This window comes from Lepidochelys olivacea (assembly GCF_965140295.1).
Source record: "Lepidochelys olivacea isolate rLepOli2 genome assembly, chromosome: 8".
NCBI lineage: Eukaryota > Metazoa > Chordata > Testudines > Cheloniidae > Lepidochelys > Lepidochelys olivacea.
The window spans coordinates 74,496,780-74,524,569 of record NC_140418.1 but is presented as its reverse complement, the minus strand read 5'-3'; the positions used below and the strand labels follow the sequence as shown (position 1 = coordinate 74,524,569).

General features: G+C 43.8%; 1 protein-coding gene and 1 long non-coding RNA gene across 6 annotated transcripts in view; one reads left to right on the top strand and one right to left on the bottom strand.

The window, feature by feature from the left end:
- Positions 1-27,501, bottom strand: LOC311525301. 3 transcript variants are annotated; one of them, XR_014712741.1, is made up of 3 exons: positions 27,373-27,501; positions 2,161-2,280; positions 1-1,446 (listed from the first exon to the last, which is right to left on the bottom strand). It is a non-coding gene; the product is annotated as an uncharacterized lncRNA (long non-coding RNA). The 3 variants fall into 3 exon arrangements; XR_014712742.1 differs by lacking the exon at positions 27,373-27,501 and adding an exon at positions 26,539-26,694; XR_014712743.1 differs by lacking the exon at positions 27,373-27,501 and adding an exon at positions 9,102-9,215.
- Positions 27,313-27,790, top strand: part of FNBP1L (formin binding protein 1 like) — a 95,405-nt gene continuing 94,927 nt past the window's right edge. For 2 of the 3 annotated variants that reach the window (XM_084637343.1, XM_084637345.1), the window contains exon 1: positions 27,313-27,489. In XM_084637343.1, coding sequence (XP_084493469.1) covers positions 27,466-27,489 — 24 coding nt within the window. In that variant the 5' untranslated portion in view covers positions 27,313-27,465. The remainder of the gene's footprint in view (positions 27,490-27,790) is intronic. The other variant, XM_084637344.1, reaches the window with a different exon arrangement.

The window sequence follows — 27,790 nt, the reverse complement described above, 5'->3', positions numbered from 1 at the left end:
CAAAATAAAATAAAACACACAAGTCTAAACCTAATACAGTAAGAAACTGAATATAGATGAAATCTCACCCTCAGAGATGTTACAGTAAGCTTCTTTTACAGACTAGGCTCGTCCTAGTCTGGATCCAGCAATCACTCACACCCCTGTGGTTACTATCCTTTGTTCCAGTTTCTTTCAGGTATCCTTGGGGGTGGAGAGGCTATCTCTTGAGCCACCTGAAGACAAAATAGAGGGGTCTCCCAGGGGCTTAAATAGACTTTCTCTTGTGGGTGGAGACCCCCTCCTCTCTCTTATACAGAATCCAGCTCCAAGATGGAGTTTTGGAGTCACACGGGCAAGTCACATGTCCATGCATGACTCCGTTTTTACAGGCATTAGCCATTGCCCACATGCTATCTTGAATGTCTCCAGGAAGACTTCTTATGTGGATTGGAAGTCTTCCAAGATCTACTGTCAGTTAAGTGTTTCTTGGTTGGGCACTTAATTTGCACATTCCTTTCTCAAGAAGCTGACCAAATGCTTTACTAAGGCTACTTAAACTGAGACAAGTACACAGCCAATATTCATAACTTCAAATACAAAAATGCTACATGCATACGAATAGGATGAGTATATTCAGTAAATCATAACCTTTGCAGAGATATGTTACATAGCATATGTATCATAAAACATATTTCAGTTGTCATATTTACATTCATAAGCATATTTCCATAAAGCATTATGGGGTGCAACGTCACAACGAGGCCTTCAGAATTGCTAAGTCCATCTGGCAAAGCCCTTCCTCCATCCCTCCCACCTCAAAATGGGCCGAAAAGAAATACATTGTGCTGGCCAAAAGTTCTGAATATCTGTATACCCACCCTCCCCTCGGCTCACTGGTGGTCTCAGTGGCCAGTGAGAAAGAAAAGCAGGGTTGGTCCAGCTCAACCCCCAAAAATAAAGAGACCAAACAACTGTACTTGTTTGGGAGGAAAATTTATTCCACCACCAGTTTACAGTTTCGGGTGGTAAATCATTAGGCCCTCTTGGGCCATTACATCTTTAATTTATGGGACTCCCTCCATAAGTTTAAGGAGTCCCTCCTGCAGGACTTGGCCCAAGAGTTTGATACTCTGGTGCAGGAAGGCAGTATGGCAGCCGAGTGCTCCCTGCAAATGTTGTGGGATGTGGCAAACTCGGCAGCCAGTGTGGTAGCGTCCGCTGTGGTGATGAGGCGCAGTTCCTGGCTTCAAACCATCCGACTCTCCCAGGAGATGCTGACCTCCATCCAAGACCTCCCATTTGATGGGAATGGTCTGTTCTCTGACCAAATAGATGCAAGACTGCATGGGCTGAAGGACAGCAGAGCCACCCTTTGCTTGCTGGGCGTGCACACACTGCAGTCGGCGCGTAAGCAGTTCTGTCCGCCTCCGCTGCCAAGGCCATGGCAGCCTCGTCCGGGGTCTGCTAGAAGAAGGGATTAGAGACACTGGGTTCAGCCATCGCTGCTCTTCCACCACCCACACAGCCCAGCCCAGCGAAACGGTCCGGAGGCCAGAAGCACTAGTTTTGAGAGCGTGCTCAAGAGCACCACCCCCAGCCAATTCCCCAGATCTACCATTCCTTTTCCTCAACCGCCTCCACCCCTGCCGTCTGGCCTGTTTGTGGGTTACCTTGGACCCCTGGGTACTGGACATAGTATCTCCAGGCTATACCCTGCAATTTTCAGTGCCCCTTCCTCCCGCCCCCACACTTTCTCCATCCCTCTTCAGGGACCCTTCTCATGAGCAACTCCTCGTTCAGGAGGTCGAGAATTTTCTGTGCCTGGGGGTGGTAGAGGAGGTCCCTCGGGACATGAAAGGAAAGAGGTTCTACTCCCAGTACTTCCTAATCCCGAAAGTGAAAGGAGGCTTCAGACCCATCCTGGACCTGCATCACCTCAAGAAGTTGAAGTTTGGCATGGTTTCACTGGCCTCCATCATCCCCTCCCTGGATCCAGGAGACTGGTATACCACTCTCAACTTACGGGACATTTATTTCCACATTTCTATATTAGCGGGTCACAGGCGTGTCCTTCGCTTCATAGTGGGCAGGTGCCAGTTCCAGTTCACGGTGCTGCCTTTTGGCCTGACTTCATCCCCAAGGGTGTTCACAAAATGCATGGCACCAGTGGCAGCTTACCTGAGACGTCGAGGGGTCCAAATTTTCCCATATCTTGATGATGGGCTCATCAAGGGCAGGTCTCAGGAGCATGTGAAGAGGAGCCTTGATCTGGTTAATTCCACCTGCCACAATCTGGGCCTATTAATAAATATAAAAAGGTCCACATTAATGCTAGTCTAGCACATAGAATTCATCGGAGCGGTCCTCATCTCCATGCGAACCAGGCCCTTTCTCCTGGAGGCACGTTTTCAGGCCATGTTGGGCTTGATCTCCCACTTAAAGAGCTACCCGCTCACTATGGCCCACACCTGCCTACGTCTGATGGGCCACATGGCCACGTGCACATACATGGTCACCCATGCTCGGCTCCATTTACAACCTCTGCAAGCACGGCTGGCCTAAGTCTGTATCCCCAACAGACATGGGTTGGACTAGGGCCATTGGCTGCGGGACGATCTCGCCCTCTATATAAATGTCAGGGAACTCAGGGTGGTTTGCTTAGCTTGCCAGGCTTTCTTGCCCCACCTGATGTATTACATCAACAGGCAGGGCGGTGCCAGGTCCTCAGCCCTTTGTCAAGAGGCGCTCAGCCTTTGGGACTTTTGTATGCAGCATGCCATTCATCTGGTTGCCACCCACCTGTCAGGCACCATGAACATCTTGGCAGATTGCCTCAGTGGGACCTTCTCGTCTCGCCATGAATGGTCGCTCCATCCAGAGGTGGTCAACATAATCTTCCAGAGGTGGGGGACTCCCCAGGTGGACCTGTTCGAGTCCAGAACAGGAAGTGTCGTGTTCTGTTTCATTCGGTGTTGGACAGAGGTTCCCTTTGGGATGCTTTCTTCATTCCATGGTCGGGAGCACTGATGTATGTCTTCCCGCCAATGCCATTAATTCACAGGGTCCTCGTGAAAGTCAAGCAGGATAGGGCAACAGTTATCCTGGTAGCCCCTGCGTGGCCCTGTCAGCACTAGTTCAACATGTTGCTGAGCCTTTTGGCAGCCCCCCCTCTTCCTCTGCCTCTTCAGCCGGATCTGCTGTCCCAGAACCACGGCAATCTGCTGCACCTGAACTTGGCAGTGCTGCATTTGACGGCTTGGCTACTGCATGGCTAAGCACGGATGAGCGGGCGTGATCGAGCAGTGTCCAACAAATCTTGGTGGGTAGCAGGAAACCCTCCACCATGGCAACCTACCTGCCTACATGGAAACGGTTTGAGTGCTGGGCCTCAGAGCGATGTCTCGGGGCTGAGCAGGCCTCACTGCAGGACATATTGGATTATCTGCTGCACCTCAAACTCCAAGGCTTGTCCCTCTCTTCGATCAAAGTCCACCTGGCTGCCATTTCAGCTTTGGATCCTCTGTTCCAAGGCAGGTCTCTTCACCCATCCTGAGATGATGCAGTTTTTGAAGGGTCTGGAGTGCCTCTAACCACACATCCGGGACCCGGTCCCCCACCGGGACCTGAATCTTGTGCCGTCCAGGCTTCCTGTTCCCTCCTGCTTCTCTCCTGGAAGGTTTTATTCCTGGTTGCCATAACATCAGCTCACAGGGTGTCTGAGATCATGGCGCTCACCTTGGAGCTGCCCTATATGGTCTTCTACAAGGACAAGGTCCAGCTGCGACCTTATCCGGCATTTCTGCCCAAGGTTGTTTCTCAGTTTCATGCTGGCTAGGACATATACATCTATTGGAAGCCCCATGTGTCTGATGAGGAACACAGGCTTCACACCCTAGACATCAAGAGAGCTTTGGCATTTTACATAGATAGAACGAAGCCGTTCCGTAAGTCAACGCAGTTGTTCGTTGCGGTGGCAGACAGGATGAAAGGTTGTCCAGTGTCTACACAGAGAATCTCATCATGGATTACGGCCTGCATCCGTTACTACTATGATCTGGCAAAGGTGCCCCCTCTGGCAATCATGATGGCATACTCAAAAAGGGCACAGGTGTCGATCCAAGAAATCTATGGGGTCGTTATTTGGTCATCGCATTACGTGCTGACCCAGCAGCAGGCTCGAGATGATGCTGGCTTTGGCAGAGTTGTGCTGCAAGACTGTGAATTCTGAGCCCACCTCCGTTGATACTGCTTGTGAGTCACCTAGAATGGAATCGACGTGAGCAAGCACTCGAAGAAGAAAAAATGGTTACCCACCTTTTGTAATTGTTGTTCTTCAAGATGTGTTGCTCATGTCCATTCTATTACCTGCCCTCCTAGCCCTCTGTTGGAGTTGTTGGCAAGAAGGAACCGAGAGGGTGTAGGGCCAGTGGCGCCTGATATACTGATGCATGGGCGCGGCACTCAAGTGGGCGCCACGGCCGGCCCTACAGATACCGCTATGGCAAAAATCTCCAATGACTGCACACATCGGTGCACACACAGCTAGAATGGAATGGACATGAGCAACACATCTCGAAGAACAACGGGTACAAAAGATGGGTAGCTGTTTTTCCCATTACAGTGATGATATTCCCAACTTAGCAAGACATAGCTATTGACTTTTAATTAATTTACTTGTACAGGAATAGATAGTGGGACAACGAACAGTGGTGGAGCCATCTGCTTTTCATTCCCTTGAAGTTAGGCGCGGAGCCAGGGACATGCGGAACACTTTGTTTATGTACACAGGGATGTTCCTTGAATCCTCCTGGGTGATCTTGATGAAACTTCCATGGAGGTATTCTGCAATCCTCTTCCAAAGGTTTCTGGAATGGCACCCCATAATCATGGGATGCTTTCCCATGCCCCTCTGCAGTAACGTCAGCAGGCTCCATGGCAGTAAACAGTCTAGTGGCATATAGGCCCAGGTGGCTTCTGGATGCCAGCAGCAGCACTCTCTGTGTCTTTATTACTCTCAGGAGTGAGAGATCAGCTAAAATCACCACAGCCTGTGAAAATGGTGCCAGTCAGTGCTATTGCCCTATACTCATAATTTCATGCAACCAAGCAATTCCCTTCTCATTTCCCTCACCCCTGGCGTGTCATACTCACTATGGCTGGAGCTATGAATAGTGCCTTACACACACACACACACTCCAAAGCAGAATCTTAACTTTTGCTTTCCATTGTGATTATACTTAAAATGTTATCTATGTGTTTTATCTGTACCTCCCGCTGTTGTGGCGTGAAGGGGTTCCCCTTCCACACCCGCAGAATGCCTAATCCAGGCATGGAGGAGAAAGAAGAGGACTCAGGATGACATGTTCAGTGAGATCCTGCAAGCCAGTGCTGTGTCGGTCTGAGTGCTGAGGGCCTGGAGGGTGAGTATTGCAGACTTTATAGAGAAGGAAAGAGCAGGCAGGAGGAAGGCCCAGAAGTAGGAGAGGAAGATGCACCAGGACATAATGGGCTTCTCCGGCAGCAAACAGATGCTGCAGACGCTTGTGGACCTATAGATTCAACATTCCTGGTGTCACCTCACTTTGCAATCCATGAAGAGCTCCAGTATAGTACCCTATACTCTCCCTCAACATTCCATGTGGCATCAGGGTACACAGCCTTACCCCTACCGCGCCATAGCAGGGGACATTAAGAACAACCAGAGCTTCACATGCAGTGAGCTGTGAGAGTCATGGTTGATGTATGTGTAGCTAAAATGGACATGAATGTTCCTTCCCATTCTTTAACTTCTGTTCCATATATTTATATGGTTTTATATGCATTTGCTTTTAACTTGAACAAAATTTTTTGAAGTATTTTCGTTACTCAGTAAAACAATATTGTATGGAAAATAATTCATCTTTAACAGTTCCCAACATATGCTAAGCATGCCTAGTGGTACTGAAAGCACCCACTTAGTTATTGTATGCTGTGACACAACTCCTAGGATCAGTGACAAACACATGGTAATAATCATAAATCTAAGGCAAGCACCACAAAATTAATAGGTGCATTGTCAGTTATATTCATAGATGTGCTCCAAGCATCACGCTATTCCAACAGGCCCCCAAACAGCAGGGCCAGGTAGAGCACAGTACAGCACAACGCGTTACTGTGGTTTACTGTTAAAGTGCTCTTTCAAAGCCTTTCTGAGCCATATAGCTCTGCTTTGAGCTCTTGTTCTAGCCCTTGTGTTCAAACTCCGCAGACAGCCTGAGCCACTCCACCTCCACCCTGGTGGCAACTTTTCCACCTTTGCTTCACAGATATTATGCACAACATAGCAGGCAGCTAAAACCATTGGGATATTTTTCTCACAGAAATTCAGTCTTGTGAGTAAACAATGCCAGCGTCCTTTCAATCTACCAAAAGCACATTCAACTGTCATTCAGCTGAGCCAATAGTTGGGCTGAGCCAATAGTTGGATCTTTCCTTGGTTCTGTTGAGCTGGCTGGTGTACAGCTTTATGAGCCAGCATATCAAGGGGTAGGCTGAGTCCCCCAGGATCACTACTGGCATTTCAATTTTGCCAGTGGTAATCCGGTAATCTGCCAGTCCTTGCTTATTGTTTTTAAGAATACTCCTGCGTTCTTAAAGATGCAAGCATCATGCATCTTCCCAGACCAGCCAACATTAATGTTGGTGAAGCATCCCTGGTGATCCATCAGCACTTGCATAACCACAGAAAAGTAAACCCTCTGTTTAGATGTACTCTGTGGCAAAGTACTCTGGTGCCAAAATAGGGATACACATGCCATCTCTCACTCCACTGCAGTTCTGGAACCCCATTGCTGCATATCCATCCATTATGTCCTGCACATTGCCATGAGTCTCAGTCCTGCATAGCAGGAGACTATCAATGGCCCTGCACACTTGCATGACAATGGTTCCCACAGTGGATTTTCCAACTCCAAAATGATTTCCCACTGACTGGTAGCAATCTGCTGTTTGCAAGTTTCTACAGTGCGATTAGCACTTGCTTCTCCACTGTCAATGCAGCTCTCATTCTGGTGTCCCTGGGGTGGAGGACTGGGGCAAGCTCAGCACACAGATCCAGGAATGTGCCCTGAGCATCCAAAAGTTCTGCAGCCACTGCTTTTCATCCTAAACCTGCATTATGATGCAGTTCCACCAGTCCAGGGCTTGTTTCTTGGGCCCAAAAGTGGTGCTGTACCTTTGCAGCTGCTCTGTGAATGCTACCAACAACCTTAAATTGGTTCTTGCTATGTCCCACAGCAACCTGTCCTCCAGGAAATCATCATGTTTCCAGCAGTTCATGCACCTCTGCAAATGCTGAAGGATCATGCATCCTGTGCCTGCAACACTCATGACAATAATGCAGAGTTGTGTGGGCTCCATGCGTCTGTAAGTGATGGCAGACAGTGACCAGTCCCATGTGGATTCATGGGATCTTAAAAATAGGCAAAAAAAATTATCGGATAGAGATAGCATTATGGAGTGGAGAAAGTTGCATGATGGGAACTTGACCCCACAGTCCCAGTCACCTCTGTGCGACTCGTTTCTGTGTCATCGTGCATTGCCAAAATGTCCCAAAAGACAGGACACTGGACGATGGCAAGTTGCACACTGGGATAACTACCTAACAGTGGTGCACCGCATAGCGTATCAAAAGAAGTACGCCTGGTGAGTACACAAAGCACTGACGCAAGGAGACAAGTATGGATGCACACAAGCAATATACTTACTGCAGCGGCTTTATGCCAACATAACCTGAGTTAGCAAAAAGTTGTAGTGTGGACATGCCCTACGTCTTTGTCTATGCTTAAAACTTATATTGGCATAGCTAGGTCAGTCAGGCATGTGTGAAAACCACACTCTCTTCGTGACATAGTTGTGCTGACAAACCCCCCAGTGTAGATGCAGCTATGTCAACAGAAGAGTGCTTCTGTTGGTGTAGCTAATGTTGTTTGGAGAGTTTGTGTTCCTACACTGGCAGAAAAACTGCTTCTGTCAGTGTCTGCTGCATCGACACTAAGGGGCTATCCCAGCATAGGCTGTGTAATGTAGACATAGTCTATATTAAATTGAATTTTTATTACAGATTTCATGCTATGATTTAACAAACATACTTAGAACTCTGTGGATCTTACCTACTATCAATTTCTCTTTGTAATTCTCATTAAGCTCCCATCGCATTCATAAAATAATATGGGCTCCCTCTAGCGGTCAATTTAACAACTGAAAATGTTGATATCTGTTAATCAAAAAGACTGTAGGCCCAAACCAGGAGCAAATAATTTATTATTTTTCCATCACATGATGTAGTTTTCCTATCACTGTTGCAGTTAAAAGGCCCTCTTGACTCCATCGCTGTTGTGTGGGATACTCTCTGAGTATCAAAGTGAAGATTTTCTTTTTCCCCTTTGTCATTTGGTGGATGTGAGGGAGGGTTGGAAAAAGAAGAATATGGGGCCCTATATGGCAGGTTACTATCTGGCTGAGTGTCCACTTTCTTTGAAGCTGTTTCACTAAAAGCACTGCTAGTTGCTTGATTTGAATGCCATATCATTCTCACTTCTGACTCTGTATGATTCAGCTGATCAAGAAAGGGGACGATAAAGAAGCACTTTAGGACAGATATTCTGTCTCTCTCCTTGGCTATTGAATGTGATTGCAAAAGTGAGATGGACAGGGTAGAAATTTTTACTTATTTTTACTAAGAAAAGATTTCTTCTTCCCCAGATTTTTCACTGTTGCTTCTACAAGGGAGGGCAAGCATCACTGTAAACCCCCGCCACACCCAATGGCTTATATATTCACACTGAAGGTAGTAATTGAAGTGCATTGTTCATCTTAGAATCTCCTATAGGTGGAAAATACAACCCCTCCCCCCACCCTTTTTCCTCACTGAGGAAGGTACCACTTTTTCAGTTCAGCAGTTTGCAGGGGGAGATGGTATCCCTTCTGGATTTTTTTCAGGCAGATAATTGTCTGCACTAAGTGTTTTTGTTGGTTCTTCAAAATTGTTCAATTTAATACACGCAGTAGAGTTGGAAGATGCTCCTGCATTTCAGATCTACACATCACTGTATGCTAGGATTGTTTCCTTTGTACAGCACCTTTTAAATATAAGATGGCTGTCATCTATGGAGGCTGGGATGCGAGAGGATTCAAGATGGAGGATCCAGACTCCTCAGCCGCCAAGGCCAGAAAGCAAGATGTCGTGTGTGACAAAAACCCTAAATGAGGGAAATAAAATTTGTGAATGCAGGAAACTTAAAATGATGTGGGATTTATGTAAATAAGTAACTCTTTTTATGACCTTGTCTACCTTGGGCTTTTAGCAACTAGTGTAGGTGCATGTGGCAAATTGCCGGTATGATTATGATGGGTCCCGCGCTTCCACTCTTGGGTGGGGGAGGTTTCAGGGCGCAGCTTCCTGCCCCTGAACTAGGGTATCTACTGTCCCACTAGTAACCCAGAGAAGGATAGTGGAGAGGGAGGGGCCCTAGGAATAGTGGTAAACCACTTGAACTAGTGCTTCCTTCCCCGGGCTACTTTCCTCTCCTGCTCTTCAGCTTGTGGGACTTCCTGCCCTCTCTCTCTCTGCACAAGCTGGGTGTCTCTTTACCCAGGGTCTTGGTCTTCTAGCCAGCCCCGGCACTTCTCCAAACTCTCCGCTACTTCAACTCCTTCCCTTGGCTGATTGAAGCGGGGTTTTTTAATCAGGTGACTAGCTTCAGGTGCTTTTAATTAATCTAGAGAAACCGTTCTTCCCTCTACAGGGAATAAGGCTTCTCCTCATTCTGGGACCTACATCTCTCTCCCATATCACTCTCCTGCTGCCTTCTGGCCATGCTGTATCACATGCACTAGTACAAACCCCTAGCATAGATATGATTTACACCAGGGCTCCTTACCTCAATTTCAAAGCAGGGTAAACTGCACCAGTGTGAATAATCCTGCATTTGTGTGAGTCAGGTCTGTACAAAAGCAATGCACCAGTATAGCAACACTCGTGCTTAAAAATCCAGTGTGGGAAAGATGAGGCCTAAAAACCTCAGTTTCATGATTTTTTTTATATTTATTGTAAATAATTTCCAACAGTGAAAGGGAAGGGGACATCAATTGTGTGCACAACATAGGTAACGAGACTCAAATGTGGGAAGTCCTTTTGAAATTAGAAACGTCTGAGAGGAACTTTTGCAGCAAGAAGGAGCTACCCTACTTTCTCTTAGAGATTTTATATTTGTTCTTTCTTTATAGCTTTCCTTGATCTAATTTAAGTTATCTAGACCAGGGGTTCTTAACCTTTTTCTTTCTGAGCCCCCCGTCCCCAACATGCTATAAAAACTCCACAGTCCACCTGTGTCCACAGGTTTCCTGCATATAAAAGGCAGGGCCAGCGTTCGGGGGTAGCAAGCAGGGCAATTGCCTGGGGCCCCACGCTACCAGGGGCCCTATGAAGCTAAGTTGCTCAGGCTTCAGCTTCAGTCTGGGTGGTGGGACTTGGAACCCCAGGCTTCAGCCCCATGCGGTGGGGCTTCGGCTTTCTGCCCTGGGCTACAACAAGTCTAAGGCTGGCCCTGCTTGGCGGACCCTCTGAAACCTGCTCGGGGCCCCTCAGTGGACCCCGGACCGCTGCTTGAGAACCACTGATCTTGACTAAAGGGCCGTGCTTTGCTCTTTTTATGACACATCCTCTTGGGAGTGTATCTTTTTTTCTTGGGATGCTGTACATATGTCAGGGAATCAACTCAAGTGAGTTGAGTAGAAAGAATAGGTTGTTTTATACTCCTAAACTTTCCTATTTTATTCTGCCCATTGGTCTCATACGTGTAAAGGAAATGTACATGTTATGTTAAAGAATTACTTTACCAAATAGCAGTAACACTAGATTTGATCAATCACTATAAAGTAAGACAATGAATGACATTATGCTCGAGTGTAGTTGCACTAGATATTAACATTGCGCCAGAATTTGGCCTTTGTGTGAGCATTCCTGCAGTCTTCCATACTCTCCTAGTTCTAGAAATTATTGTAGGGTGGTGGTTGTTATTATTATTGATTATAACTGACACCACTGCAGGGGGACATCGTGAGCATTTTAGATATCTGGTAGCATACTCTGCGTACCATGAGTTGGAGACCGGTGCTAGAGGGACTCCAAGCACTATGCTGTATTAACTCTATCCCTTATTGTGAAATGGAAGAAATCCTATAGTCAGTCCTTCTCCAGACAAAACTCCCGTTTGAAGATTATTTAATCTATTTAGTGTATCTGGGCATTTATATTATGTTCAGCACTGTAGTTTGTGCATGCAACAGGATTGGTTCTGTGTATTTTGCTGGAGGCTACACCAAGTACTGTAGATAACAAAAAAGGAATATTTCATGCTGTCATATATTAATAGTGTTGCTAATTTCCAACAGATGAATTGCAAGCTTCTGCTGGTGTTTGCTTTTAATTGTCAACCATATTTCCTGCCATTTATCATCTAGACAGAGCCATCCCTCGGGTACGGCAAATCGAGGCAACTGCCTCAGGCCCCGTGCTTTAGGGGGCGCCTGCACTTCGTAAGAAGGCGGGCGCCTGGCTGGGAGGTGAGGCAGGAGGCGGGCGGGGTGAGGAGGTGAGTGGCAGGTAGGCAGGCGGGTGGTGGGGGCGGCGAAGAGCCCCCCCAACAACCTCTCCTTCCCCCCAATGCCTCCTGCCTGCCACAGATCAGCTGTTTTGCAGTGTCTGGAGGCGCGGGAGGGGGAGGGGGAGGGGAGAGGAGTGAGGGCGCAGCGTGCTCGTGGGTGGAGCGGGGGTGGAGCCTTGGGGGAAGGGGTGGAGTGGGGGCAGGGCCTGGGCAGAGCCAGGGGGGAGCACCTCCTGGCAGATAGAAACTCTGCACCTATGTCCCACACCCCCTCGGGACGGCCCTGCATCTAGAGTATAGGGTTTTACACCTTTTTTGGTACTCAGAGGAGTATGTATATAGCTGATAGAATGAAGGAATATATATTTAACTTTTGTCCAATATTTACTGGTATAGTTGTGTGTCTGCTATTTTTAAGTCACTGTAAATGGGTAGGATGAATGGTTCTTGTCCTACATTAAGTCAGGTTATTTATAATGTCATTGGCAGTGCAGTAGCAGGTTGCTGATCTTTCCTATGCTGATATTCAGTAGGTACCTGAGATGTTCCTGTTCCAGGGGATTTTATGGGCCTGTGATTCCTTTCCTTTTTATGGTGCTATATTTATCACATACCCATTTTTATGTGACTTGATGTGAGCAGGCTGGTTAGCACCATTTGTTCTCTTTATGGCACAGAGTAGGGTTTTTACTGTGCAACTGTTAATGGGCGATTTATTTTAGTGTTTTTATGCTTGGGGGTGAATGAATCTTCATTGAACCTGGTGGGTGACACTGCTGCCCTTCATTCAGAGTAAATATCAGACACAGTCAAGCTCTTTTGTGGAACCAGAGAGCTGAAGCAATAGGAGCCATTACCCAAAACACAAGCATGTAGCAAGGCTAGAGTAGATGCTGACTACATGTTGCCCAAGGGTTTGCCCTGGGACGGATACAGTAAACTGTGGGGCTGTGGCATGGATCAGTGGAACTGTGTGTGTGTCTGTGAGTGAGAGAAGCAGCAGAAACAAATAGAAGGACACAGAAGGAGCAAAGAAGCCTAGACACAGCCAAAGAAGCCCAGGTAGCATGACCCTGAGAAAAAAGCTGAGAGGGAGCTTTTGGGTACAGTGGTGGCTGAAAAGAGGCCTAGAACTGTGAGCAAAGAAATTGTTTCCTGTTTTTTGATTCCAGATATGTTCAGGACTGTGCACATTCTTTGTAAAACCTTGTAAACAAGATGGCATCAAAGAATACACCTGACTCCCTCAATTTCTCATAGCAGAAATGAACCACCAAACCCTGAAAATTAGCTAATTACTCAGGTCAGAAAGGAGTAAGATTATGTGTGACCAGGGTCCCAGTGGGGGCCAGCTGAGGTCACTCAATTAGGGTGAACTGCAAAGAATGGGGCAGACAAATCCCAAAGCTCGTTGATAATTCAATACTTAAATTTTCCAAGCCAGCATAAAACAGCTTCTTTATTACCTTGCTGGTTATTCAGAAGTCCAAAACAACACAGTTCCCTTAAAGTACCCAGCCTCAGGCCTCCATCCAGGTACCTAAGTCAAATATGATGAGGATTCCTGTAAATCTTATTTCATCATATAAAAGAAAAGGTTCTACCAATCCTAAAGGATCGGACACGTTACCTCCCAGGTTAATGAATATTCTAGATCTTACCCAAATACACGCATATAGCCAATTCTTATTAACTAAACTAAAATCTATTAAAAAAGAAAAGAGAGAGTGTATAGGTTAAAAGATCAATATACATACAGACATGAGTTCAATTTTTGAAGTGCAGATACATAGCAGAGATGGCTAATGGGATTGGCTGGGTCATTACACATATTGAATCTATTTCCTTAAGTTAAGTATCCTCACACCTTCTTGTCAACTGTCTAAATGGGTCATCTTGATTATCACTACAAAAGTTTTTTTTCTCCTGCTGATAATAGCTCATGTTAACTAATTAGCCTCTCACAGTTTATATGGTAACTTCCAACTTATCTGTAAGTATGTATTTGTGTGTGTATGTGTGTGTGTGTATGTAAGTATATGTCTTACTATCTGTTCCATTGTATGCATCGGATGAGGTGGGCTGTAGCTTATGCTCTAATAAATTTGTCTCTAAGGTGCCGCAAGTACTCCTATTCTTTTTGCAGATACAGACTAACATGGCTGCTACTCTGAAACATAGCAGAGATGATAAGCTTTGTAGTTGCAAAGAGTTCCTTTAGAATTTAGTCCATAGGTTATAGTCCAATGTCCAATATCTTATTCAGGGCATTCCATCTCAGGACTGGGATCTCAGTCCTTATGGCTTAAGTTTCCCTTGTATGAAGCCTCAAGCAGATCTGAGATGACGGAATCAGGATCCAACTGTCTTTTATACAGTGTTCTAGCATCCACTTGACCACACAGTCCTGGGTAAACAATAGGCTTTTGATGTAACCTTCTGTTTTCTAAACACCACCAGTAATTAGTTACACAAATTAATATAGGGCAATTTATCCATTAGGCGTTTATCACAAACTTCAAAGAGACATATAGACAATGACATTACTTCACCCAAGATTTATCTAAGTGTTAGTATTCCCTTTTGATCTCTGAATTAATAGTTTTAGTGACAGAAAGGAATTGTCTGTTTACATGGCTAGCTTCTAAGATACACACAATTAGTATTACTTCTAACTCCTAACAATGTAGGTTTACATTTCAAAGTTCTAGCTTATTTAGCATGCAATGACCCTAATTATCATTTGCATACCTTTTTAACATGTCTTTAAAGGTCGGCTTTCGGTCATTCAGCCTGCAAGCTGTTTAACCCTTTCTGGGCATGAGTTATATTTTGTATAAGATTTGTTGCAATTATATAACAGTGGTAGCAATAATTATTTGCATGGTTATATTTTAATTAGACAATGTCACAATATGATACAATCAATTTGTGTATAAAGTAAAGTAATTCAGAATACTGTCAAGATACAGTATAGGGAAACAAAAAATGACATGTACAGGATGCAAAGAATTATACTCACTAGAGATGACTGCAAACCACAAAATTCCACTATGGATCCGGAGTTCCAGCATCCCAAAGCTAGAGAATGTTCACATTTGAGGTTTTGGTTTTGTTGTAACGTGGTTCATTGGATAAGGCACAGTGGACTTGGGAGTCATGAGACTTAAGTTCTACTTCATGTTCTGCACTGAGTCTTTATTTGACATTTGGTAAGTCACTTGGGGCCTGATTCTGTCACCGTTTCTCTTGTAAAGAAGTACCTTTCTATAGAAATAGTTTTATGGTACTACGCAACATGGGAAAAACTAAGCAGCAGAATCAGACCCTTAACCTCTGTTTCAGAGTAGCAGCTGTGTTAGTCTGTATCTGCAAAAAGAAAAGGAGTACTTGTGGCACCTTAGAGACTAACCAATTTATTTGAACATAAGCTTTTGTGAGCCTCATTTTCCAAAATCCTTAGGTTTTGGGGGTCTGGGCCAAGGCAAATGAGCAATCCCAAGGTAACCGTGAGTCAGTGAGAAAATGAAATTCTTTCAGAGCAACTACAAAATGTGGGGGGGGGAAGGGGGGAAGAACAGTCTTCCTGAGGAAATGTGTGAAAGAGAAAGTACCCTACTGAGAAGCAAAGAGCCAAGAGGAAGAATAATTACAAGGGAAGAAGGGAGGGGACAATATTTGTTTGAGAGATCAAAAAGTTGGGTTTATCTGGCCCTCATTTAATTTTAATCTGCCACTCTAGATAATGAGTTTGTCAGGAGTTACTTTGTATTAATTAAAAGCCCTAAAAAAAACCCATTGTAATCCTTTCTTCAAATTTTGTGTGTTTTTATGCTATTATATATATGGAATTATTTAAAAATTTCTAATAACAAAGTAGCTTACTTATCAAGATTTAACAAAGAGACAGGGCTACATGCATATCCCTTTAGATGAGATCATTGTTTTGATCACTGAGATACACAAGTTCCGTGTACACAGTATGTCTTTACTATACACTATTTCAGTTTCTATTATTGGTTTATTTACTGAGTCCTATTATCCTGTTGATGGGATAACAGCAAAAGACAGAGAAATTAGTTGTGTCTCAGCTGTAATGCAGAGTACGTGGATTTCCTACAAAATACCTCAAAGAAAGTTTCCATCAAGGACACTTTTCCAACTGTCAGTTTCTGCTTTCTTTGATGCTAGAATGGGGTCTGGAGAGGAAAACTTCTGGCTATGTATTGAGTTCCTTTGGGTATTGTGGGAAAGAAGAGAAGTCACAGGATCTGCAACGGTGTAGGGGTTTGGAGGCTCAATCCCAGTGACCAAAAGGGATTGGGCCTTTCTCAGGTCCCACCATTTTTACACAAAAAGAAAAGGAGGACTTGTGGCACCTTAGAGACTAACCAATTTATTAGAGCATAAGCTTTCGTGAGCTACAGCTCACTTCCTCAGATGCATATCGTGGAAACTGCAGCAGGCTTTATATATACACAGAGAATATGAAACAATACCTATTCCCACCCCACTGTCCTGCTGGTAATAGCTTATCTAAAGTGATTTCCAGCACAAATCCAGGTTTTCTCACCCTCCACCCCCCACACAAATTCACTCTCCTGCTGGTGATAGCCCATCCAAAGTGACAACTCTTTACACAATGTGCATGACAATCAAGCTGGGCTATTTCCTGCATAAATCCAGGTTCTCACATCCCCCCCACCCCCATACACACACAAACTCACTCTCCTGCTGGTAATAGCTCATCCAAACTGACCACTCTTCAAGTTAAAATCCAAGTTAAACCAGAACATCTGGGGGGGGGGGGTAGGAAAAAACAAGAGGAAACAGGCTACCTTGCATAATGACTTAGCCACTCCAAGTCTCTATTTAAGCCTAAATTAATAGTATCCAATTTGCAAATGAATTCCAATTCAGCAGTTTCTCGCTGGAGTCTGGATTTGAAGTTTTTTTGTTTTAAGATAGCGACCTTCATGTCTGTGATCGCGTGACCAGAGAGATTGAAGTGTTCTCCGACTGGTTTATGAATGTTATAATTCTTGACATCTGATTTGTGTCCATTTATTCTTTTACGTAGAGACTGTCCAGTTTGACCAATGTACATGGCAGAGGGGCATTGCTGGCACATGATGGCATATATCACATTGGTGGATGTGCAGGTGAACGAGCCTCTGATAGTGTGGCTGATGTTATTAGGCCCTGTGATGGTGTCCCCTGAATAGATATGTGGGCACAGTTGGCAACGGGCTTTGTTGCAAGGATAAGTTCCTGGGTTAGTGGTTCTGTTGTGTGGTATGTGGTTGTTGGTGAGTATTTGCTTCAGGTTGCGGGGCTGTCTGTAGGCAAGGACTGGCCTGTCTCCCAAGATTTGTGAGAGTGTTGGGTCATCCTTTAGGATAGGTTGTAGATCCTTAATAATGCGTTGGAGGGGTTTTAGTTGGGGGCTGAAGGTGACGGCTAGTGGCGTTCTGTTATTTTCTTTGTTAGGCCTGTCCTGTAGTAGGTAACTTCTGGGAACTCTTCTGGCTCTATCAATCTGTTTCTTTACTTCTGCAGGTGGGTATTGTAGTTGTAAGAAAGCTTGACAGAGATCTTGTAGGTGTTTGTCTCTGTCTGAGGGGTTGGAGCAAATGCGGTTGTATCGCAGAGCTTGGCTGTAGACGATGGATCGTGTGGTGTGGTCAGGGTGAAAGCTGGAGGCATGCAGGTAGGAATAGCGGTCAGTAGGTTTCCGGTATAGGGTGGTGTTTATGTGACCATTGTTTATTAGCACTGTAGTGTCCAGGAAGTGGATCTCTTGTGTGGACTGGACCAGGCTGAGGTTGGTGGTGGGATGGAAATTGTTGAAATCATGGTGGAATTCCTCAAGGGCTTCTTTTCCATGGGTCCAGATGATGAAGATGTCATCAATATAGCGCAAGTAGAGTAGGGGCTTTAGGGGACGAGAGGACCCACCTGCAGAAGTAAAGAAACAGATTGATAGAGCCAGAAGAGTTCCCAGAAGTTACCTACTACAGGACAGGCCTAACAAAGAAAATAACAGAACGCCACTAGCCGTCACCTTCAGCCCCCAACTAAAACCCCTCCAACGCATTATTAAGGATCTACAACCTATCCTAAAGGATGACCCAACACTCTCACAAATCTTGGGAGACAGGCCAGTCCTTGCCTACAGACAGCCCCGCAACCTGAAGCAAATACTCACCAACAACCACATACCACACAACAGAACCACTAACCCAGGAACTTATCCTTGCAACAAAGCCCGTTGCCAACTGTGCCCACATATCTATTCAGGGGACACCATCACAGGGCCTAATAACATCAGCCACACTATCAGAGGCTCGTTCACCTGCACATCCACCAATGTGATATATGCCATCATGTGCCAGCAATGCCCCTCTGCCATGTACATTGGTCAAACTGGACAGTCTCTACGTAAAAGAATAAATGGACACAAATCAGATGTCAAGAATTATAACATTCATAAACCAGTCGGAGAACACTTCAATCTCTCTGGTCACGCGATCACAGACATGAAGGTCGCTATCTTAAAACAAAAAAACTTCAAATCCAGACTCCAGCGAGAAACTGCTGAATTGGAATTCATTTGCAAATTGGATACTATTAATTTAGGCTTAAATAGAGACTTGGAGTGGCTAAGTCATTATGCAAGGTAGCCTGTTTCCTCTTGTTTTTTCCTACCCCCCCCCCCCAGATGTTCTGGTTTAACTTGGATTTTAACTTGAAGAGTGGTCAGTTTGGATGAGCTATTACCAGCAGGAGAGTGAGTTTGTGTGTGTATGGGGGTGGGGGGGATGTGAGAACCTGGATTTATGCAGGAAATAGCCCAGCTTGATTGTCATGCACATTGTGTAAAGAGTTGTCACTTTGGATGGGCTATCACCAGCAGGAGAGTGAATTTGTGTGGGGGGGTGGAGGGTGAGAAAACCTGGATTTGTGCTGGAAATCACTTTAGATAAGCTATTACCAGCAGGACAGTGGGGTGGGAATAGGTATTGTTTCATATTCTCTGTGTATATATAAAGCCTGCTGCAGTTTCCACGATATGCATCTGAGGAAGTGAGCTGTAGCTCACGAAAGCTTATGCTCTAATAAATTGGTTAGTCTCTAAGGTGCCACAAGTCCTCCTTTTCTTTTTGCGAATACAGACTAACACGGCTGCTACTCTGAAACCTGTCATTTTTACACATTACACCTGATTTACTCTAGAGTAATGAGATCACAGTCAGGCCCATTGTTCTTAAATAATACCAAGAAATTATTTTTCTCTTGTCATTGTTTGTTTTGGTGTTAATACAATAGGCCTTTATGTTCCATTATTTGCCAGTAGGTGGCTGTCAAGTCCAATACAATAATTAATTGCCTCCTGACTTCAGAAATGCATTATGCAAAAATCACTGCTTGAACCGCCTGTTACTCTTTGAAGTTTAGTTAGCATGTTAATTAAATACAAATTTATTTTAAAAGTTCCACGGTATAGATTAACCACTGAGCTAGGATACTTGTCACTTGAGTAATTAAAACATTGATCAGAGGGTTTTTAAACATCAATTGTGTGCAATTATATAGTAGTATAATCGCCATCAGGAGTTCTGTAGAGCTCATTGTTAAAACAATTACAAAGCTCTGTACATTTCTTACAGCATTAACAGTTTCAATCTATTAGTTAACTGAATTTGTTAATTTAAATGTATAGATAATCTACAGCATAGTTTATTTTCATAACATTTAAATAAATCTGCTTCTGGACTTGTAATTCTGCTAGAGAACAATAACTGGAAGGGTTTTACTTTTTAGAAGGGAAGTATTACTGGATACCTTTCCATTGTACTGTCTTGTATTTTATCATATTTCAGTTGGACCTCTAGTGAATGGGCCAAAATACTTTCATATAAATATATGTCCTTTGGTAGTGTAGATGTTTGTGTTGTGTTACTAAATTTATTGTAGTAAATGTCAGATTAAACTGAAAGGGAATTTTTTTAGCCTGTCGGAACACAGGGATGCTGTACACTTACTGATTCATTGCTGCACATGCTTTAGTTATACATTCCCCTATGCTTTGACTCAGCAGTTGGAATTTGCATCATTACAGTATAGACATTTCTCTATATCCAAACAGTATGCAAATCCCTATATTCTGATTGAAAGCTATTAGCCAGTGAAAGCAGAGGGATTTGGATAATCACTGCACTGCTCTGCTCTGATTGGCTGATTGGCATTGGTGCTCTTCATCCATATGCTCACAGCAAACAGTATCATTAAAACTTCTGGCCGCCTGCTGTCACCCAACTCCAAATATTAAATACATTTTTTATTTTTAAAGGAATTACTCTTCAGGGCATATTTCTCAAGAGGTGTACGTCTGCTCTCTGGAGTTAAGGGGAGTAGCACGGAGAGGAGGATTTCAGAGTGGAGGTGGCCAGGCCATGGTGGTTGTGGGAAAGGCTATGCCAGTCAAAGCAGAGGGATTTATAGTATTCATGCAGAGAATGCAGGTGTGAAGAGTTGAAAAGCACATTTCAGGAAAATAACAGCTTGAGGGAATTCCCTGCTAACTCAGTAATAACTACACCCAGGGTTTATAAACACCCAGCCACCAGCCGTCATGTTAATTTAGCTCAGGAGACTGTTATACTTTGTCAACAGGAAGCACCCACAAATTATCATTTAAAAGGGTAATTTAAAAATAAAGCAAGGAAAAAACCCTTTTATGCTGTCTCTATACACCATAAAGAAGAAAAACCCAATGTTTTAAATATCCATGAATGGGATGAAATTTCCTAGTTGTCTGCAAGGAGTGAAAATCCCAATTTCACACAGTAGAGAAACTAAAGGTTGCCACAAATGGGGGTAAATGACATCTCATACAGAGAAGGCAGTACCTGGAGAGTATATGTTTGATCCACTGGATCCATAACGGAATCCAGCAAGAGAGACGGGATATAATGGAAGAAGAAAATGATCTCTGATTATAGAAAGATACAAATTCCAGTTCTAGAAGGGCATAAACAGCAATCTTGCTTTTCTGTTGTAATTAATTGGGCAAATCAAGCCAGGATTTAATCATCCATTTTTGGCAGCCCCAAATGCAAAATTTGAGACTATGAAAAGGCAAGCGTCTTCTGTCTTTAGAAAGTGTCTCTTTAGAGAGTGCCAAAGGGGTTTCTCTGCTAGTCCAAATTAATCACACAAGTCGCTGTTCTGTCAATTTAATTTCCTTAGGTACTGCTGTAAACTGAGCAGCAACTGCTGAAGTGGACAGAATCAGTGAGACATGATAATTATTTTAATAAGTGGAATTCAGTCTAAAAAATGAAATCAGAAGTTTCTTTAAAACCTATATTAATTTGTCAACCATGGGAGAAAAATTATCTATTTCCATATAGTAACAAATAACCAAAGGTAAATGCAAACTGTCACCAGCTTCTATTAAAGGCAAATGATATGATTTGAGGCGTGTCTCCTGGAGCCTTTGCCAGGTATACAAATTACTTACATACATTTATAATTTACTTCCCCCTATGTCAGCCAGACTAAGCAGAGAATTTTTTAAAAAATCTGGTTGGTTTTAAAAAAAAGACTCTTGTCTTAAAATATATTTAGAGAGAGATATTGCTGCAATACGTTACAATGTGATTTAATAACTCCTTGGGAAAGAGCCAATTAGTATAGAAAACTGGAGATCAATTGCCTCCGTCAGCAGGAATTCCAGAAATTAAATGATTTATTAATGGCAGACATATTTCTAACAATATTCAGCACAGATGTACTGGATTGTTTCCCTCCTTTTACAGCTATGTCCTCAGGTGCTGATTTTTTTTAAGCTAAGCAGATTTGAGCCTGGCTCAGTATATGGATAGGAGTCCTCCAAGGAAAATATAGGATCATGCTGGAAGAGGGGCTGATTCATGATCTCATACTTCCCTCTAAGTCAGTATTGAGTTATTGCCTCTGCCTGATATTGGGTGGTAGTGCTGGATTTGTTTTTTGTTTTTTAATTAGAGTTAAAATTAGAGTCTTGATCACTTGTGGTCTTGGGTGGTTTGTCCTTTTCAAATTTCAGTTTGGGTAATTACTTTCTGTCTATCTAAAACTTCCTTGTAATTTCAGTTGGATACAGTCAAACTGTTTTTGTAGTGATGCTGTGTGCTGCTGAAACAGCTGCTGTTTTCTACTGAAGAGGTGGCTGAATGTCAATGGTTCAGGGAAGAGTGAAATGTACTTGGGCATCTAAACATCTTAGAGATGGATATAAATCTAATCTCTATATCTGGAATATGTACTACAAGATTTGGAATGTTCAAAAACTAATAGACATTTGGGACCCAATCCTGAAAACAAATAAGCACATGCTTAGATTTAAGCATGACTTAAGTGTTTGAAGGATGCAGGTTTTGGATTTGAATTTTGCAGCATGAACCTCTCTTGGTCATTCATTCATGTGTGTACAAACACACAAAGATGTAAAAGTGTTGCAGAATCCCACAATATGGAAAGAGCTGTATAAATGTAGGCCCTTTATATTATTTGGGGTATTTATATAAAGCTTTTAATCCTATAATGCGTGCATTGTTAAAATTGTTAAAAGATTTGTTTTGCTTTGTTGTAATGCTGTAATAATGTAATACAAGAATTCCAAAACTGAGAGACAAAAGCTACTTGTGTGTGTAAGAGCTCCACCTTTCCTCCAATTCTTCATAGACTATTTAATGATTATCCAATCTCCCCATAATTGTTTATACAATTTAGTTGCAGAACTGATTGCACCTCCAAGAGGCACAGAACAGAACTTGCAGTCCAAGGGAGAGGGGCTCGGATGGCTATAAGACACCTTTGTACCCTCCTGATCCTGGGCTGCTTTGGGGTGTGGAACAGTCTCTGTCATTAAGTTATACAGGCCAGAGGGGCTGTTTAAATTATACACTATGGGTTGCAGCATTGCCTGGAATCTCTGTAACACTGAATGCTGTGGCTCCTTCCCCATCAATCCTTAGTATATCCCCTATACCAAGGCTTGTGAGGGGGTCCTTGAAAAACAGCCTTATGGCTGTCTTATGTACCTGGATTGCAGGAGTGATGCCTGCCTGCACTAGGGGAATCCTCCAACAGCCAGCATTGGGGCTTTATGCCACTCTGGCCCATCTACCTGATATGAAGGGAACCAGAGCAAGGATGAGGATCTCACCTATGTATACAATTTTACCCCCTATTTCATAATTTTAAAGTCCTACATGCCAAAAACAACTGTATGCGATCTGTACTAACTAATAAATGCATGATGGTAGTACTGTGAGATCCAAATAGTTCTACAGAATGGAAAATATCAACTTGAAAGCAATGTTTCCTACTGAGGAGCTCAGTGTCTGATGACTGCAGCTATGATACATTCTGTCATTGAAAGCTCCAAGCACTACTAGATCTCCAGTATAACAGTAAGTCTGGTTATATTAATATGAATAGAAAAGCCCCTGACATTTTGGGGAATTTTTGTAAAATATATCAGGTTGAAATGGGAATATTTAATTAGTTCTTATGCAGGAGTTCCATTAAAAAAAAAAAGTTCAGCACTTTAAAATATGTGCAACTCTTAACCAACCAACCAACATTATTGCAAGTATTCAGATGAAACCTCCCCTGGATGTAACTTTCATATATATAAAATCACAGAGCTCATATTTTTCAAAATTGTGGGCCTCAAGTTGTCTCAAGCTGAGCACACAAAATTAAGGCACCCAGAGTCACTAATCAGTTTTGATAATCTTGCTCCTGAAGTAATAGCTTATCCATTCCTTTTTACCTTTGACTGTAAGATTTCTTACAATGGGGACAAGTTACAATATTGACCTTAATTTGAAAGAGGAGTTATGTGGTAAAAAATGTATACAAGTGAACACGTTATTCTAATTTTGACCTACTCAGGATCTGAACCAAAATTTCCAGCGTTTACATAGAAATAGATTAACTTATCTGTCTTCTGAAGGATTTTTTTTAGTAAGTGCAAAACTATAACAATTTTAAGGTTGATATTTCTCATGTCCTTGTATCTAAACAAAAAGGTAAATCAATACAGTTTAATAAAGATAATTTATGTTCCTAGATGTGAAAGCAAATTTATCTTGAATTATTTAATTTTTTAAGAATGAGTTATTAGTGTTTGAGGACATCAAACGTGTATGCAGTTTTGGTGAGCATTTTCTACTCTATTCACAGCAGTATTGTCATGCACTTATTAGTACATATTGCATAAAATTGTTTTTGGCATTTAGGACTTTAAAATGATGAAATATTAACTGTCCAAGCACAGGCAGCAGTCTGAGTTCTACACAAGTTTGTGTGTGTGTGAAATTTAGTCTATAGACTAAAATATAGGGATCTGTTTGCATTTACCCTAATTGTGAGCTCAACTGTAAAAAGTCTGTGAATGTTCATAAGATGTCATAATAACCTCTAATAATAAATGTTGATGGGAAAATTGGACTGAAATAGTCCAAACAAAAAGACCTACTGATATAACTCAAGGACTGCATTAAGATCATGCCTGGTAAACAAGAAAATGTGGGTCTGGAAACTAACTAACCAAAACTGGAGTGTTGGATATTAGGCCTAATTGGTGGACAAAATAATGAGGGGATGGGTTATTCCATCCATTGCTTCCTTTTTAGGTCCTTAAAGAAAGAGACATTGGAGGGGGAAATACAGAAAAATGGATGGAGGTTACTAGAGTGAGTTTCAACATCATGACTGACACCCCATGGTCTCCTGCGATCCTCAGCCTTCGTCATCCTGATCCTGAAAGATGTCCTGACCTGACCAGGCAACAGAGAGGTACCACTGGGATTCATCTGGAGTAGGTAGAGGTGACAAACACCACATGGGATGAAATGGGATACAACTTTAACAGCGTCAACAACAGCTCCAGATCATATCTACGAACTTATTTTTTACCCAGAAGGTCAGTTATCATCTTTGATACCATCTGAGAAACTGTCAAACAAGGGTTTTTGTCCTTATAAAAAGCTCTTTTCAACTAACGGGAAGGGGAGCAAGGGATATTGCTAAAATGAAAGCCTTACTTTAATACTTTACATTTCAAATGCTGTTTTTCCTTCTTTTCTGTATCTAATAGAAGTTTAAAAGGATTTTTAATGGGGTGTTTGCCATGGTACTAAGCAGACTGAGGTCTCTGTATACTAAACTCTGAACCTTGTTTAAAACTGTTTTAATGTTGGACTGTGAGAGAGTCATGTTAACATCTTTGACCCTTTGGACCCATATATTCCATCTAAACTAATATATTTTATTGTCCCAGTCCTGCTTTCAGGGAACATAACATCTGGCACAACACTCGCATAAATCTGCACACATACAGGGGGCTGAATCCATTTCCTGCTGTAAAGTCACTGATTTAAACAGTTACTCTAGGAATGAATTTGGCCCATGATCTTTATCATAGCAGCTGTGCAGAGACATATGTTTCATACAAGATCACCTGTTTATTATTTTGATAATTCCTTGCTTTACTGAAAAAAGAAAGTTGATGGAATTCAGAGGCTTATTAAAGCTTAACTTTGTCCGTTTATAAGATGAAACCTATTTAAACAAGACAACTAGGCACATTACCTAAAAGGTGACTTGCAAATGGAAAAAAAGTTTTTCCCTCTTTGCTTCATAACATATAACAAAGGCCTGAAAAGTGTTTCTGCGCACCCCTCCTTAACTGCTTTTTTAACCTTAAAAATTCAGATTTTGTCTATCCTGAAACACTACGGATGACTAGAAAGCTAGCAGGTTAGCCAGAGTAGAAATATATACCAAGGAAGTGAAACCTCATTGAAGGGGAATTTATTTTTGATTGTTTAAAACTTTGTTTTTTGTTAACGCCTTTTTAACTTAAAACATTTCCTCTCAAATGTTTAAGTTAAATAGATGTTAACAGAAAACAAAGTTTTAAACCATCATAATAAAAATTTCAGAGGGGTAGCCGTGTTAGTCTGTTTCAGCAAAAACAATGAGGAGTCTTGTGGCATCTAATAAATTTGTTAGTCTTTAAGGTGCCACAAGACTCATAGATATTAAGATCAGAAGGGACCATTATGATCATCTAGTCTGACCTGCACAATGCAGGCCACTGCATCTCACCCACCCACCCACTCCTGCAATAAACCTCTCACCTATGTCTGAGCTATTGAAGTCCTCAAATCATGGTTGAAAGACTTCGAGGTGCAGAGAATCCTCCAGCAAGTGACCCGTACCCTGTGCTGCAGAGGAAGGCGAAAAACCCCCAGGGCCTCTTCCAATCTGCCCTGGAGGAAAATTCCTTCCCGACCCCAAATATGGTGATCAACTCGTTGTTTATAATAAAAAAAGTTCCCTTTCAACATATCCCTTTAATTAAGAGCTAAGGAAGCATCTGAGTCATTCTTGTCAACCAACAAAAATTGGTAAAACAAGACCTCACATTTCTAAGGTGAAAAACAAGCAGAAAGAAACTTTAAAAGAAGGACTTTTCAGGATCTATTAATGCATAATTATAAAAATAAGGGAGTCAAAAACCAGATTCCTCCTCCTTTCAGATCTCTCTTAGCATCACAATAGTGTATCTAATCAAAGCTTTAGTATTGTTCCCTGTAGTTCTGGTTGGATGAATAATGCTTTCAGATACAACTGCACTGGCAATATTGATTTAGAAGCTGAGTGTTTTCCTGCCTGAGTCATTCTCTGTGGAATTGTGTGGCCTATACCGAGGTACAAAGCTTTAAGGGGAACATCTTGGTCAGGTGCTATATAGCACGATTTTAATGAGTTCCTGTAATGACATCCTTCCTTGTTCATAAGAAGAAATATTACATAAGGCATGTGCTCAGGTATTATTTTTACTTACTGAGTCAGAAATAATTTCTCAGTCTCAGATCAATGCTCAGCAGCAGTGAGTTTCTGTATGGATCCCACTTAATTTCCTTTATTTGCATGTTGCCTTGGCTATTCCACATTTAGTTTGCTCTCTTCCCCATGTTTAAGAAATAGAAACCAATGGTTGTAATCGATTCCCCCTGCCTGGATTCTCTGGGAACAGGCTGGGTCGGGATCAGCACAGGAGAAAAAGGGAGGGGCTCTTTCTTCCGGGCTTCTACAGCAGGAGGTTTCCTGAGCCGGCAAGGGCAGGCAGCTGTCCGCTGCCAGAGAAAGCCTTGGAACAGTGGCGCGCAGCCCCGGGAGAGCGAGTCGTCTGCCCCCTCCCCCGCACCCCCATGCTGGGAAATAGCCCTTCTACCCCGACCTGCTCCCCCTGCCATAAAAGACGCCCCTAAAGCGAGACCCCCAAGAGTGACCCCCCATTCGTAAAAAGCCCCGCCCGCGAGACTCTCCCGAGGGGGGCGTTCCCTCCCCAGCGCGGGCCCCCGAGGAAGCCCCCTTTCCACCGCCAGACCCCCACCCCGCAAAGGGAGACCCCGCGTCCCCAGGAAGGAGCCCTCGATCCCCGTCTGAGACCCCCCTCCCCACAGTGAGACCCAGAGAGCTGCGCTAGGGCTCCTCTAGGGGCCCTATTACGGGAGGAGGTAGCGCAGCCCCGACCTTGTCCCTGGGCCTCCCTGGGGAGCGGCGGCCTCTCCCCTCCCCCGTAGCCGAGCCCGCCCCTCTCCCAGCCTCCTCCGCGGCTCCCCCTCCCCTTGTCCCCAGCCCGTGGAGCCGCCGCAGCCTGACTCGCCGCAGCTACCTCTCGTCCTGCCCCGGTCGCCCAGGAGACCCCGGCCCTGTGCAGCCACCCCGGACCCGCTTCTCGTCAGCCTGCGCTGCCCGCGGAGCCGCCATGAGCTGGGGCGCGGAGCTGTGGGTGAGTCGCTGCTGGCGCCTCATTGTGTCTGGGATTCACCCGCTCCTAGTCTGCCGAGGGACTCCCGGGGGAGCGGGGCCGGGGGCTGGCGGGCTTTTGTTAGGCTGCCGAGAGGAGGGACAGGCCCGTGGCCCTCCCGCCCCCTGGCAACCGGGCCGAGGCGCTTGGGGATGGGCAGCGGGGAGCACTGGGGAGGGGGCGGGTGGGCCGAGAGGGCAGTGGGGAGCCATGGGGATGGGCCATGGGGAGGGGAATGGAGGAAGAGGGCTTGGCTGGGCACTGAGGAAGTCTGGGGAGGAGG